This window comes from Octopus bimaculoides, chromosome 27 (genome assembly GCF_046866305.1).
Source record: "Octopus bimaculoides isolate indiv1 chromosome 27, ASM4686630v1, whole genome shotgun sequence".
Classification (NCBI taxonomy): domain Eukaryota; kingdom Metazoa; phylum Mollusca; class Cephalopoda; order Octopoda; family Octopodidae; genus Octopus; species Octopus bimaculoides.
Genome location: NC_142954.1, coordinates 459,248 through 475,372, shown reverse-complemented (window position 1 = coordinate 475,372; position 16,125 = coordinate 459,248). Strand labels below are relative to the sequence as shown.

Below are 16,125 nucleotides of genomic sequence, written 5' to 3'. Positions count from 1 at the left end.
CAGTTTGGGAAAGGGGAAGTGAAAGAAAGGGAATAAGAGTGGATCAGGGAGGAGAAGGAGGTGATAGGGGACAGCAAGAGAGTACTGAAGTTGTTTCATTCGAGTGCTCCAGCATGGCCGTAGTCTAATAACTGAAACAAAAAAAAAAGATAGACATAAAACGAATTTTGAAAGAAGCGTATGGAAAACTAGTTCTTAGACATGAAATGTCCATGTAAGTCCATCAGATAGTAATGAAAGGGGTCCATGGGTAAAAATGGTTGAGAAATATTGTCTGAGACAAAACAAGAAGGTAACACTGAGGATTTCATAGCCAATAAACATATTTGAGTAGTTTTTATAGGTAGACCTTATATCAATGATGTAGAGTGGGCAGGCCACAGGTGAGATTGCCCTCAGCGCAAATTATAAAAAAAATCTATTATCTTTTTTTTATTCTTCCATAATGTAAGCTTTTGCAAAAGAAAGTGAGTGGAGGGGGGGGGGGGGTAAAAAAACATGACTGCAATACCAAATGTTTCAATTGGTCACACACCACAAGGTTCTGTTGAAGCTACGGGAACAAGCCAACTCTTGCGCAGCATTTCGGCAAAAGAGAGATCGACTAAATAAGTACCACGTTTAAAAAAAAATAATAAATACTGGGGTCGATTCGTACGAGTAAAACCCTTCACGGCGGTGCCCCAGCATAGCCGCAATTCAACGCCTGAAACAAACCATGATAAAAAGATGAGTATCATATCCGATGCACCAATATCAGGGAAATATGTCCAGTATTTAACCACCGGACAGAAATGACAACGTTTAACAGGCAAAGGGTTCAAGCTAACGGTAATAACGTTGTTTATAGACCAATTGGCCAATGAACAGCGCCGTTACAAGGCGGTTAGGTCGTGAAGCCAAGCTATTAAATACCACGTGGACTACACAAGGCGTCATGTCTTCACCCACGAAGAGTAAGTGAATTCTGCCGGCATCGCTTCCATTTAAATGTTTTCCTTCTTAATATAAATACTGGTTCTTTGTTAAATTAAGGCAACTATGATCGAATGTCTGTTTCTGATATGTTCATTACATTCCGATTGTTTATTTCTACAGAGCAGTGCGCTAATTTATATATATATGGTAGTACACACGCACACACATGAAATGTACATTTGTATACACAATTTATCTCCACGTGCTCACATTTCTTATTTCCCATACGCAGACAGGCGTTATTATTTTAATAATTAGTGAACTGTAGTGCTAAAGGCATTTACTAATTTATAATTTTTGTGATATTAGATATATTTAGGCTTGTTTGTGTTACATTTAAGTATATACATATACACACGGGTACACATTATATACACGCCTTGATCACTTACTTTTCGGCGTGGATTTTTTTTGTCTCGTTTTGGTTTTAAAATTACTAAAAAAAAAATTTATTATTGTTTGAATGATTATATAAATAATTGTCAATGTTTTGAAAAAGAAGGTATCTTAGATGATATACAAAATCATTTAATAAGGATTAGCAAAAATGAAAAGATTTAAAGCTATGTAGATGTTTGAAGATTTTCGCACCACCTGGGACAGGCAGGAGGTGAAATACATATAAAATTTCGGTCAAAATTTCTATGAAGTATGTGTTTAATTAAGTAACTTGAAATTTCATGATGTAATTAACAAGTAGTGCTTTTTTTTAAAGGTTTCCTTTACTTTTCCCTCTTTTTGCATGACCTATTATATTGTATTTATCCTCACTCCACAGCGCTAATTACATTCTGTATCAGCCAGAGTATCTAGAGTGTAACAGTGAGTTGTCACTACAGGGGTCCCAGCCACCGAACGCATTAATAAAATAACATCTTATTTGATTATCGCAGTGTGTAGGGGTATTTTTGCATTTATTGTTTTATGCAATGTGATCCCCCACTGTCCGTGGAAAAAGTGTCTTGCATGTAATCTGTCCGTGGTGCCAAAGAGATTGGGGACCGCTACTCTAATACACCTATCAACGAAAACAACGTTCTGTTAGTTTTGTAATAGTTGTTGATTTTGTGTAATATTAACCTGAAGCGGGTGGGGTCGACTTGGTTATCCACACCTCTTTTAACGTTGGGCATCGGCATTCGTATCTCCACACACCTGCAGAAAGGAAGACTACGTGATCGCAAAGAAAAACAGTTAAGTTTTTCTCAGTAATAACCACTTTTTATCGATTTTTATAGATTCGAAAATTACAGACCCAAAACTCCGTGTAGTTTAAAAAAAAAAAGGCGGCTAAACTTCGATAAATAAATTCATGATATATCTATATGTCCTACATGGATGGTACCTAGTCAGGGTCACAGCGATACTTTACTGGTTCTGGTTACCTAAGATTCCAACAAGAATTGTTGTAATGAGCCAACAAATGCCTCTACGTAGTCGCACACCCTGCTAGATATAGCAGCCAAAGTACCTGTAAATCACCTTACCCTCTTAAATATGGGAAAGGCATTGGATTATGTTAGTCATACAAACCTTTAAAGGATAGGGATGTGACAGTTGGAATTATAAGTTTGCTCGATCAGGGTTGATCCTGGACCTAAGTTTTAAGGGAGTCACTATGAGGTTAATATGTCCTTAAGAAAAGGACATTGGGTAATGTAGTCATTCGTACCTCTCAAAAGTCAGGATAGTCACGAATGGAAGAGTTTTTGTCATAGGTCTGCTTACATAAGATGTTGTTTAAAGGTAAAATAACATTGAGGAAATGCAGTGAATTCGTTATTGCGATGTTTGCCCGTGGTTAGAACTAAATTATTGATGTCATTCTGCCAATCTGTGCTAAACATATGGACTTGTTGATGCAACAAAGGATAACAGTGTCTTTGACCTCGTTTCTGTCTTTTCGTCGTCTGTTTGACGAAAGTATATTACTGGAATTGGGGTCTTACATTATCCATGTTGTGTTTAACCCCTGGTCAGCTTTCATCTAGCAAACCTATGATTAAAAGCAGGGCCGGATTAAGACCCATACAGCACAAAGATCTTGGTGTCCCTATATGTAATTCAAACTATAAACAGTAATAAATCATAAAATACGTTTAATTTTCGAAATGAAACAAAGCTAAGAGTAAGACGACAATTATGTTTATTTTTGTATATTTCCATTTCGTTTATGTTTGTAAAGATTTCTCCCCTTTTTGTTTTTTTTTTTATTGCAATGTCTTTGACCATCTTCACTATAACATCATGAACACTTCAAAATTATTTTTCTTCTTGCAGGTGACGAAAAACTAAAGAAAGCCAAAATGAATATTGCTGTAAATATAATTTTTTTTTTTTTAATTATTGTTGCTAAGGTGGTGAGCTAGCAGAATCGTTAGCATCATTTTGTCAGTCTTCACGTTCTAAGTGTACAAATTCCGCCAAGGCCAACTTTACCTTTCATCCTTTTGGGATCAATAAAATAAGTACCAGTTGAACACTGGGGTTGATGTTGCCGGCCAGATCTGGATGATGATATATATATATTTGTGTGTGTTTGTAGAATGATTGTCACAGTCATACAGTGTCATTCACTTCCAATATTCCATAAGAACACATCTGGTCATGGGGAAATATTACCTTGTTTGGCAACAGGTGAGGGCTGACAATAGGAAGGGCATCTGGCAGTAGAAAAATCTGCATCAGTAGACTCCATCTGATCCATGCAAGCATTGGAAAGTGGACATTAAAAACAGTGATGGTCTACTGGAACACATCCACCAACCCAGATCATGCAAAAAAAAAATGGTGATATAAACAGTTTGCCAAGCTTGTATTTGTTTAAAGAGGGAAGCTTGCATTTTCCCATTTTCCTGTTTCTCCCCCACTGCACATTTTCTTTCTTGTTTTACTTTCTCTGTATGTGTGCTTTTTTTTCTTTCTTTTCTTTTTTTGTTAATGCCTTAATTTTATTGTATCCTTCAGGAAATCCAGCAATCTTCTTCTTTTGAATTAAAACCATCAGAATCTGTTGAGAAATTAGACTCCTCAGATTGGCCCTTATTATTGAAGGTAAGTTGTAAACTTCTCTTTCCCTCTCTCTCTCTTCAACGTCTTTTCAGCACCCCCTTGTATGTGTGTGTGTGTATGTAAGTTTGTGTTTGTCCCCCACTGCCACTTTGTAACCTATTTTGGTTTGTTTACACCCTCGTGATTTAACGGTTTGCAAAAGGAGACTGATAAAATAAGTACCAGGGTTGATTTGTGTCGCTAAACCCTTTAGAATGGTGCCCCAGGATGGTTGCCACCCAAAGACTGAAACAAATAACAGGTAAAAGATATTAAAAGAGGGGGCAGTAATATATAGAGATTCCAAAGGATCAAAGGAGGACCCCCTTCGGTCATGAATGACCATGAGATTGCATTTAGAAAGATCCCCTCGGAGGCACAAATGCAGGCAAGGTTATTCATGAAGGACCAGTCTGCATACCAGCCCCTCCTCCGCACCATCGATGTTATCCAAGAGAAAATCAAAAGCCAATTACAACTTGGCACCAGTTATGTCAGAACCCATTTCTATGGCTGATTGGACTGGAGTAATGTGAAATAAAGTGTCTTGTTCAACAGCACAACACAGCCTCATCTGGGAATTGAACTCACTACCTCATGATTGTAAGCCTGATGCTCTAACCACTGAGCCAAAGGGTTAAGGACACTAATTTAACTGTGATCAAGAATTGAGACCTGGTGTTTCTAATGAAATTTCATTATTGAATTTTTGTTTTTGTTTATTTTGTGTCATAACTCTGTAATTCTTATTTTGTCACTCTTGTTCTTGCAGAATTTTGACCGGTTAAATTCTCGTACAAATCACTTCACTCCAATTCCAAATGGTTGCTCACCTCTCCAACGGCCTATAGCTGAATATGTTAAGTAAGTGACACATTACAGCCTTGTTTTAACTCCTCCCCTAAAGTGCCATAAAAAAAATAAACTTGAATTAAACATACATTATCCTGTAACTACAAAATTTCTATGATGTGATTGTAGGGTGAATGTGAAAGGCCAGATCAGGAGATCTGGCTGGTTTTGTTTATGTTTATTGTTTTATTAATTTCAAATTTTGGCACAAGGCTTTTTTTTTTTTTTGTGGTGGGCAGTCAATTTCATTGACTCCAGTGATAAACTGGTACTTATTTTTCACTGGCCCAGAAAGGATGAAAGACAGAGTTGAATTTGAACTCAAAGCATTGAGGGACAACTTGGATTTTACCCTACCTACATTATATAAAATGATATGTATCTAGGGGGAAGGAATGTAGTCAGTTGAATTAATAGAAGAAGGGTGTCGATCATGCTCAATTAATAAATTGTGAACTAACGACTCTGCCAGCTTACCATCTTACATATTATTATTCTATTAACATTCATCATTGCCACCATCGTTCAATGTCCGCCTTCCATACAATAGAGTTGTAAGGGTGGAGAAACACTTTTGATTCAATGATGGCTGACCAAAGGCTAAACTTATACAACTTTTCCTCTGTCTTCTTCGATTTGTTTATCACTTTTGTTTCGTCTTTTGTTTTTTAGTGCTGGTTTTATGACTTTGGACAAACCAGCCAATCCATCGTCCCATGAAGTAGTGGCTTGGTTAAAACGGATTTTACGTGTCGAGAAAACAGGTCATGGTGGTACTCTTGATCCAAAAGTCACAGGTTGTCTTATTGTATGCATCGGACGAGCAACTCGTATTGTGAAATCTCAACAGAGTGCGGGTAAAGAATATGTTTGCATTTTCAAGCTTCACAGTATCGTGAGAGAAGAGCCAAAAATTATTCAGGTAAGATCAAATTTTACGTAATCTGCTAATCATCATCATCATCCTCATCGTTTAATATCCTCCTTCCATGCTGGCATGGGTTGGATGGGCCGACAGGAGCTTTTTATATTTCCTTTTTTTTTTTAGTGCCTGGAACGACTAAAGGGAGCCTTGTTTCAACGCCCTCCCCTTATTTCTGCAGTTAAGCGACAACTTCGGATTCGGACAGTGTATGAGTGTAAATTACTTGAATATGATGCTGACAATGCCCTTGGTAAGAATGTTTTGATGTTGTTGTCACTAATCTTTGACTTAATGTACTGAAAATGACACAAACTGTTGAACTTAGAAGCAGCACAACTCTCATTAGCAAAAGAATTCTGAGATATTCCTTCATCGCCTCCAAAGATTTTCTAAAGCCCAACAAATTAGTGTTATTTAATCTTATTAAAGTGATTATGTCCTCCTCATAAACCTGCAAGTCCGCAGGGCTCCACCTACGTTTAAATCATTATACTTGACAAGAGTAATCTGAATGCTAAAGAGTTGACCCTTTAGCATTTAAACCAGTCATGTCCGGTCAAAATATTCTGTTTCATGTCCAAACTGGTCTCTTGCACCAACACTAGAATGTTGTTCTAAAAATAAACAATCACATTGAAATCTCAAAGCTACAAGATAATACATGATTAATTCAGAACAATGTGAATAAATAAGCATTACATTTGACAAAATAATCTGAATGCTAAAGGATTAATTGTTGTTTTGTATAATTTAATTTTCAGGGATATTTTGGGTGAGCTGTGAAGCCGGAACCTACATCCGTACCATGTGTGTTCACTTGGGACTTATGGTTGGTGTTGGTGGTCAAATGCAAGAATTACGAAGAGTGCGGTCTGGGATCCAATCAGAAAAGGTTTTTGTCTCTCCTTCTTTCACTCTCACAGCCACACATTCTCCTCTAACTACACACACACACATTCACATTTACATATATTTGAATGTACAAACTTTACATAACTTAATGGGTGCAGTCATGGCTGTGTGTTAAGAAGCTTGCTTCTTAACCACATAGTTCCTGGTTCAGTCCCACTGCGTGGCACCTTGGGAAATTGTTTTCTGTAGCCTCAGGTTGACCAAAGCCTTGTGAGTGGACCTGATAGATAGAAACTGAAAAAAAAAAAAAAGAAATATTTAAAAAATGCTTTGCTTATTTTCACTTGACAGGATGGTTTGGTCACAATGCACGATGCCATGGATGCCCAATGGGTTTATGATAACCACAAAGATGAGTCTTATTTGCGGAGGGTCATAAAACCACTTGAAGCTTTGCTTGTTTTACACAAGAGAGTCATCATGAAAGATTCTGCCGTATGTATTCTTATTTCATTTTATACAGTTTGTTAGTATTTCAGGCAATAGAGCTTTAGATTAATGTATTACAGTATTTAGTTGTAATAAACTAATGATAAGCTAATATATGACAATATTTAGTTGTGATAGACTAATGTACAGCATCTTTCTGCTTGTTATTCTGTTGCTCAGCCTGGTGGTGGCGTCACCTAGGCAGAATTTGAGCACAGAATGTGAAGATGCATGAAATGCTGCTAACCATTCTGCCAGCTTACTGCCAACACAATAATATCGATTCCTAACATTTGGAAGGTTTTAATTTAGATCCGTTTGAAACAGGAATTTTGTATCACAGAACCAGGGATAGTTTCAGACATGTTCGTATCAAAAGGATTTTAAAACGGTAGAATTTGGACAAAATAGTGAAAAAGTAACATCTTGATTTGCCGTAATCAAGAGAAGTTCACATCAATGTATGAGAATGTACAGTTATTTTTCTGTTTTTTTAGATGTAGGGACCAGTTTTCAAAGCAGATTGGCCAGTGGGAATGGAAGAAGGGTATCAAACTAGAAGATTAAATGATAATAATATTGGTTCTCTGTTTTGTTCTGTTTAGATAAATGCTGTGTGCTATGGCGCCAAAATCATGTTACCAGGAGTCCTCCGCTATGATGATGGCATTGAAATCAACCAGGAAATTGTGATAGTCACTACCAAAGGAGAAGCTGTTTGCATCGGTGAGTTCTCTCAATTGTCTGTACAAAGAATTTAGTCGTTCACCCCTTTGTGTTTGGGTCTAAAAACTATCATCTGTTTTGCTTTTGTTGCTTTAGCAACTTTGTTATTTTGGAAAGTTAGCCACTCTTTTTTATGTAAGGTCAGTTAAGTGTTAGTGTGGTTTAGTGATTGCCATCATCATTCAAGCAGTGTTGGGAGACAATGACACACACACACTTATTACAGAGCTGGTTTTAAGCCAATTCGAAAGATTTGTTTCTTTGCCACCAGCTCAGTCTTGGTGTAGCAGGCAGAGATTGGTGTCTTTCTCAACTGTCCCCCCTTCACACACACACACACACACAGAGTAATCCACAGGATTACAATGAAGAGAATTAGGAGGCCAGAAACTGGGTCTGGTGAAATTCTCTGCCATCCATTTTCTAGAGGTTTGGCAAGGAGCCAGGTCCCGTTACTACACATAAGCCTTCCAGCAGCTTCACAAAGCTTAAGGCCCTGTTGAAGGATGTGGGACAGGATGACATCCCCCTCACTGGAGACACACCCAGAGACCATCACAGGTTGCGAGAAGTTGGTTTCCATGATATGCATGTCACATTTTACAGCCTTTAAGGTATTCACAGAGCTCTGGGCACCGGACATAATGTCACCATTTGATACCCAACACAAATCATGATACAAGTAACTCTTTTCCAATATTCAGATGGCTTCCAGTCTTCCATATCAACTACGGCTTTGGTCTTTATGCTTTCCAGTGCTATTGACTGTTCACCAATACATCAAGCTGTTCTTGGGAAAAACAGACATAAATGAATGATCGAATTTAGCCCAAACACCCTGCAATGCAAAGTTGAATCAAACTATGAACCATGTGATTATGAAGCCAGTTCATTGTCACCGGTTAGGCTGCTGTTTGCACCAAAACTGATATTTACAGAAAGACAATTACCATGATTTACTTTAAAGATTGAATTTTTAAAACTTTTCTTTTCGTTTCTTTCTCATTTTCTCTAGCCATTGCCCTGATGACGACGACTGTTATCGCAAGTTGTGATCATGGAATTGTTGCTAAAATAAAGAGGGTAATAATGGAGCGAGATACTTACCCAAGAAAGTGGGGTCTTGGACCAAAAGTACGTATAACTTTATTGCTATTATATTGTTGTTACTGTTAGCTGTCTTTGTAGAAGTGAAATAATTCTGATTAATAGCTTGGCCCCTTTACCATATATATATATATATATATATGCAAGAGAGACGATTGCGCTGGTATGGACATGTGGTGAGAATGGATGAGGATAGCTGCGTGAAAAAGTGCCACACCCTAACAGTTGAGGGAACCCGTGGAAGAGGTAGGCCCAGGAAGACCTGGGCTGAGGTGGTGAGGCAAGACCTTCGTACATTGGGCCTCACCGAGGCGATGACTACTGACCGAGACCTCTGGAAATGTGCTGTGCGTGAGAAGACCCGGCAAGCCAAGTAAGATCGTTGCCAGTGCCCCTGGACTGGTTCTTGTGCGGGTGGCACATGAGATGCACCATTTTGAGCGTGGCCGTTGCCAGTACCGCCTGATTGGCTCCCGTAGGATTTTCGAGCGAGATCGTTGCCAGTGCCCCTGGACTGGCTTGTGCGGGTGGCACATAAAAGACACCATTTCGAGCGGGTGACACGTAAAAGCACCCACTACACTCTCCGAGTGGTTGGCGTTAGGAAGGGCATCCAGCTGTAGAAACTCTGCCAAATTAGATTGGAGCCTGGTGTTGCCATCCGGTTTCACCAGTCCTCAGTCAAATCGTCCAACCCATGCTAGCATGGAAAGCGGACGTTAAACGATGATGATGATGATGATATATATATATATATATATATATATATAATATAAATAATATAAAATAATATATGCATATATCCATACATATATGTACATACCTACATCTATATGTATACATACATGTATATATGGGTACAGGACATCAAAAAAACGTTAAACACAATGAGAAACAAAAACATAGAAAACGAACTTTTTTCGAACAACGAAAAAGTCAAACAGAAACGAGATGTGCAACATAAAGAGTATACCCCTTCGTCAGTTGTCCCTGTTTCATCTACTCTGCGTTTGAACATCCAATTTTCCATGTTTGTATGGGTCTCATGGAGTTTATTCAGGCAGATTTTCTATGGGATTGGATGCTCTTCCTGTTGCCAACCCTTACCTGTTTCCAAGCAAGGTAATATTTCCCCATGGCCAGGCGATGTTCTTGTAGAATTTTGCTCATGAATGACACTGTTTGCATGACAGCAACACTCATGCAATAGGCACACACACACACACACACACACACACACACACAAGCATCTTTCAGACTTCACTGAATCTACTCACAAAGCTTTGGTTTGCAGAAGGTCACAGAAGACATTTTGCTTAGTCATATAAGGTCATCATCTTTATCCCTTTAGTATTTAAACAGGCCATATTTGACCAAACTAATCTACTTATTTTATCTTCAAACTAGCCAGATCTGGCCTCTCACACTTAACCTACAATATTATTCTAAAAGTAAACAATCATGTCATTGAAATCTCAAAGCTACGAGATCAATGTGAATAGATAAGCATTCCATTTGACAGTAATCTGAACGCTGAAGGGTTAGCCATAATCTGTAATTGTTGAAAATCTCATTGGTTCTCAGCTCTGACAATCTTATGATAAACAGGTTGGTAAACACTTGAGGAAATGATAGTGTAACACAAAGCACAAACGATTTCATTCTATTTTTTCTATTTCAGGCAGCTATAAGGAAACACATGATTTCCAGTGGTTTACTTGATAAATATGGTAGACGTAATGCTAATACACCAGCAGACTGGGACGAAAACAAAGAATCGATGTGAGTTAAAATTTTCATTTGCTGTTTTGTCTGTACCCCTTCCTTTCCAATTACCAGCCTTTTACCAACTTCTCTCAAACAAAAAGATCACAAAATATCAATATGTCCTCAGTTTCTCCTTTTAGCTGTTCTTTAAATATTTTAATAAAGTGTTATTTGCAATTTGATAAAACATCAAAAGCAGTAGTTATAGGGGTACTTATTACAAGTTAGATATTTATATAGATTTTTTCCTTTCCTGAAGTGAAAGACAAAGGACTAACGGTACATTTTTTTAAAAATTTTGTTGCAGAAAGAAGTTAATTAAAATTGAAAAGTCATCAGATGATGAGAAAATAAAGAAAGTAAGTATTATTATTATTATTATTGAGGGCACATGGCCTAGTGGTTAGGGTGTTCCACTTTTGATTGCGAAATCATGGTTTCAATTCCTAGACTGGGTGGTGTGCTGTGTTATTGAGGAAAACACTTCATCTCGCATTGTTCTGCATCACTTCAACACCTGATGCGTGTTACACTGTGTACCTGATCAGGCAATGTCAATGCGATGGAGGGAGTTAGCTAATGTACAGCACAAACATTTGATCCTTAATAAACAAATCATTTGTGCAGGTCATTCGGCAAAACAGCTGAACACTCTTGCGTCTTCTTCAACAGGAAAGTCCACCACCACCACCATCATCATCATCGCTGCTGCTGCTACTAAGGGAGTTGGCTGGCAAAATGCTTTGCAGTATTTTGTGTGTCTTCAACTTGTGTTCAGATTTTGGTGAGATCAACTTTGCCTTTCATCTTTTTGGAGTCAACACTGGATGCCATGCAATGACACTGAACCAGGTGCCCCACCTCCGTGCCTGGGTGCAGTTTCTCTATTACTCAGTAACAACATACCAATTTAACGCGGTGACTGTACCTCAAATGCACATAATTGGTTTATTGACAGCTTGTTGAGACCGGATTACCTGGATTCTATCGTCTATCACTGGATATATTTGTTAGCCTGGTGTATCTGCCTGTACAGGGAGCTTAAGTGTTTTGCTTGGATTATGAATCCCATTTTTTCTTTTGATGTGTGTGCGAGTGTGTATATCAGTGTCTGTGTGTGTGTGTGTGTGTGTCTCTCTCTATATATATATCTGTGTGCGTATATAGGTATAGGTATAGGTGTGGTTGTGTGGCACCTTGGGCAAGTGTCTTCTACTATGGCCTTGGACCAACCAAATCCTTGAGTAGATTTGATACACAGAAATTGAAAGAAGCCAGTCATGTGTATGTGTGTGTCTTTGTGTCTTTCTGTACCCCACCACCACTTGGCGACCAGTGTTGGTTTGTTTATGTTCCCATAACTTAGCAGTTTGGTAAAAGTAGCCAATAAAATAAACACCGGGCTTCAAAAATAAAATAAGTACTGAGATCGCTTCATTTGACTGAAAATTTTTCAAGGTGGTGCCTCAGCATGGCTGCAGTCAAGTGACTGAAACAAGTTAAAACTAAAAGAAGATATGTGTGTGTTCTTTCTAGCAGGTTGAGCAACCTCATAGAAGATCCCATCCCTTGTTAGCTTGGGTCTTTGTCTTGTTTAGCCCCTAGGTGAATACACTTTTGATCAAAAGCATTCCGGTTGGGATCATCCAGTCTTCTTCTTTTTTTCCCATCTCAGTATATTGTACCTACATTTTAAGATAATCGGGAGGTATTTCGCTGCTATCTCTAGCATATACAAACTCTGTAGATGCCAACTATATTTCACGGTTACAAATGTGTGTTTTGCCCTTTTCCAAACTATTTCTTCATGCTGTCCGTGTTTTCTGTTTGTTCAGTGGAAACGCAAACCGAGCGTCAGTTCCAATGAAGGCGGAGCAGCAGAGAGTTCTGTGAAGAAAGAAAAGAAGAAGAAAAAGAAGAAAAGCGATGACGAAAAGGAAGTAAAACAGGTAAGAAATCTGTTGTTGTTGGGGGGGGGGGGGACAGTCGAAATTACTTGCAGTTCATTAGTTGTTCTTTTACATTCTGAGTTTAAATCCTGAAATAACTTTAGTAAAATGAGAACCAATCAAGTACTGGGACAATTAAATTGACTGGGCTCAGCTGACAGAATCGGTAGTGCATTGAATTAACATATAAGAGGCTGAGTACTCCACAACATACCATTTACCTGTTCAGTCATTCCTGAAACTCTGTAGAAGTCAACTACATTTCATAGTTATGAATGTGTGTGTCTGGTAATTAGGTGCACAATCAAGCCAGTGGATGTGTATGTATGTGCTCGGTCTTTTTCTGAACAATTTATCCATGTTTTTCTGCTTGTTCAGGTCAAACGTAAAGCTGAGAGCAGTTCCGAGGATAACGCATCGCCTCAAGAGGCAATAAAGAGTTCTGTGAAGAAAGAAAAGAAGAAGAAAAAGAAGAAAACCGATGATGAAGGGGATGAAGAGGTAAGAAGCCGTTGTTATTGTACGAAGGTCACAATAGGAAATAATACGAATTAAAATTGCGTGGCTGTGTTGTAAGAAGTTTGCTTCCCAGCCACATGGTTCCAGGTTCAGTCCCACTGCATAGCACCTTGCGCAAATGCTTTCTACTATAACCTTGGGCCAGCCAAAACCCTGTAATTGGATTTTGGTAGATGGAAACTGTACAACAGTTTTGCGCGCACACATATCATCATCATTTATAGTCCTTTGTCCATGCTGGCATGGGTTGGACGGTTGACTGGGACAGGTAAGCTGGAGAGCTGCAGCAGGCTCCAGTCTGATTTGTCTTGGTTTCTACGGCTGGATGCCCTTCCTAACGCCAACCATTTCAAGAGTGTAGAGAGTGCCTCTTGTGTCACCAACACGGGTGCCTGTTACATGTCACTGGTACGACTACGATTTCACTTGACTCGACATATCTTCTCCAGTGCAGCAAATTGCCAAAGGTCTCGATCATTTATCACCTCTGTGAGACCCAACATCCAGAGAGTGTGTTTCACCACCTCACTCCATGTCTTCCTGGGCCCACCTCAGGTTCCCTCCACAGGTTCCCTCCACAGTTAGAGATCAGCATTTCTTTATGCAGCTGTCTTCAACACTATTCACTCTCATCCTAAAAACAAACAAACACTTCATTGAAATCTCAATACAAAAAGATGATGCATGAGTAATTGAAAACAAGGTGAATAAATAACCATTACATTAGACAGAAGAATCTGAAGGGTAAAGGGTAAAGATAGTATGCTGCAATTTGAAGGTGATTTGGTTGCTATTTCTTGCAGTCTCCTACATTAGCTTTGGTTTGTTGCAATTAGCTGTCCATTCCCTACAAGTTCTATGACCAAAGACATTCTATGATTTTCTCAATTTTTGTTATCAGGTTTCTTTAACAATTGAGGGAAATTTGGTTGCTATTCTTAGCAATCTTCCTCATTGATTCATTTCCCCTTTAAATCTTAATGCTGTGATGTGAATTTATTTAACCCTCCCCCCCTTAACAAAAATAATTTGACAGCGAATTTCTTGTCTCAGGGCTTCTCCTTCTATAACAGATTTTCCTTTGAATTTTTCTATATCTTCCTTTCTCTTTGTCTTTTTCATAACTTAAGTCTTTAAAATATTTCTCAAATATTTGTAGGGTGAAAAAAAGAAGAAGAAGAAAAAGAAGAAAAAGGAAAGCAAAGACGATGACTAAATAATATATATGTATGTATATACGAGAAGTACACATAGCAAATTAGGAGACGCACACCGAGGTAAGGTGAAAAAGGCTAATTTGGTTTAGCAGGGAAGTCCATTCCTCCATTCCTGCAAAGATGATTTAGCCTGTCTCATTCCTTAGTGCCCCACTTCTAATTTTCTAAAGGCACTCGAAGGCTTTTGTAATATTGTTGGATTACAAATAGCATAGACTTCTGTGTACTTCTCATACTGACTTACTTAAAAGCACTATTCTACTTTGATATATATATATATATATATATATATATATATATATATATATATATATATATATATATATATATATGTGTGTGTGTGTGTGTATATCTATATCTATATATATATATATATATATATATATACGTATATGTGTGTGAGTGTGTAATATATGTATACATGTATGTGTGTGTACATATATATATATATGTATATATATATATATATATACGTATATGTGTGTGTGTGTAATATATGTATACATGTATGTTTGTGTGTATGTGTGTGTACATATATATATATATATGTATATATATATATATTTGCTTTTCCGTCAATGTAAACTTACAAAAGATTTATTGAGATCATTTTTGTGCTACATTGAATTCTTTCATGAAATTTTGCACTGATTATTTGTTCTTCAACAAATCATGGACTCTAATGGATTTCATTGACATTAAAAAGACAATACCTTTTCTTCACCATTCTTACATCATATTTACAGCTGGTCATTGTTAGAACTTTACATCAATGGATGCAATAAATCATTTTGAATTTTTATTTTTCTTTTTCAAAAAAAAGATCTTCAGGTGTTGTTATGTTTGGGTTTTGGGGAAGATTAAGCCTTAATTGGTTGGAGAAGTAAAACAATTCTATCTTGTTTTGTGGATTTATGGATTAATCTACATGGAAACACATGTTAAGTTATGTGGGCAAATTAAAGAAAATTAGTGAGAGGCTATTTGTAAAATTTTCATCATCGTCATCATTATTTAATGATCATTTTCCATGCTGGCATGGGTTGGACAGTTTGACAGGAGCTGAGAAGCTCGATGACTGCCGAGCTCCAATTTCTGCTTTGGCTGGTTTCTACAGCTAGATGCTCTTCCTAACAATAATATTTATAACAAACATATATGCACACAGAGGCACCCAGGCCAGTGACATAGAGAACACCCAGTACATTTTGTATAGTGGTTGTCCTTAGGAAGGGTATCCAGCCATAGAACCAAGCTAAAACAGACAACTGGAGCCTGATGCAGCTCCAGTCAAATAGTCTAACCCATGCCAGCATGGAAAATGGGTGTTAAATGGTGATGGTGATTGGGTACACACACACCCAGGTTGGTGAACAAATGAAAGAAAATCATACTCAAATCAAATGGCATTAAACATCTGTGGAATTCTCTGGAAGTATTTTTGCCATAACAAGATGATTAGCAAATCCAAAATGGTGGTTAAATAAAAGCCATGTTGTGCTCACAAGATAAAAAGAGTATCTTGCGATTACTATTGTTTCATATTTGAAGCTGGTTGATGAAGCAAGTCACAAGTTCATTTTGTTAAAACAAGTCCTGTTCCTGCACTTAAATAGGTATTTTTACGTTTCATGTGAGTTTTTGAACTCACTTCCATATCAATCGTGTCACAGCTCTAATTATCCTAATTTAC

At 37.8% G+C, this 16,125-nt stretch overlaps 1 protein-coding gene across 3 annotated transcripts; it reads left to right on the top strand.

Annotated features, from left to right (window-relative positions):
- Positions 1–920: 920 nt before the first annotated feature.
- Positions 921–15,256, top strand: LOC106870517 (putative H/ACA ribonucleoprotein complex subunit 4). 3 transcript variants are annotated; one of them, XM_014916632.3, is made up of 15 exons: positions 921–956; positions 3,259–3,296; positions 3,946–4,032; positions 4,802–4,893; positions 5,554–5,803; positions 5,930–6,056; positions 6,568–6,698; positions 7,010–7,153; positions 7,753–7,873; positions 8,889–9,007; positions 10,662–10,762; positions 11,055–11,106; positions 12,583–12,696; positions 13,075–13,197; positions 14,375–15,256. In XM_014916632.3, the coding sequence occupies exons 1-15, from the start codon at positions 938–940 to the stop codon at positions 14,429–14,431; spliced, it is 1,575 nt and encodes a 524-aa protein (XP_014772118.3). In that variant the 5' UTR covers positions 921–937; the 3' UTR covers positions 14,432–15,256. The 3 variants fall into 3 exon arrangements, with proteins under 3 accessions (XP_014772118.3, XP_089199539.1, XP_089199540.1); XM_089343413.1 differs by having other exon boundaries at positions 921–1,151; XM_089343414.1 differs by lacking the exon at positions 921–956 and adding an exon at positions 2,007–2,171.
- The last annotated feature ends 869 nt before the right edge of the window (positions 15,257–16,125 follow it).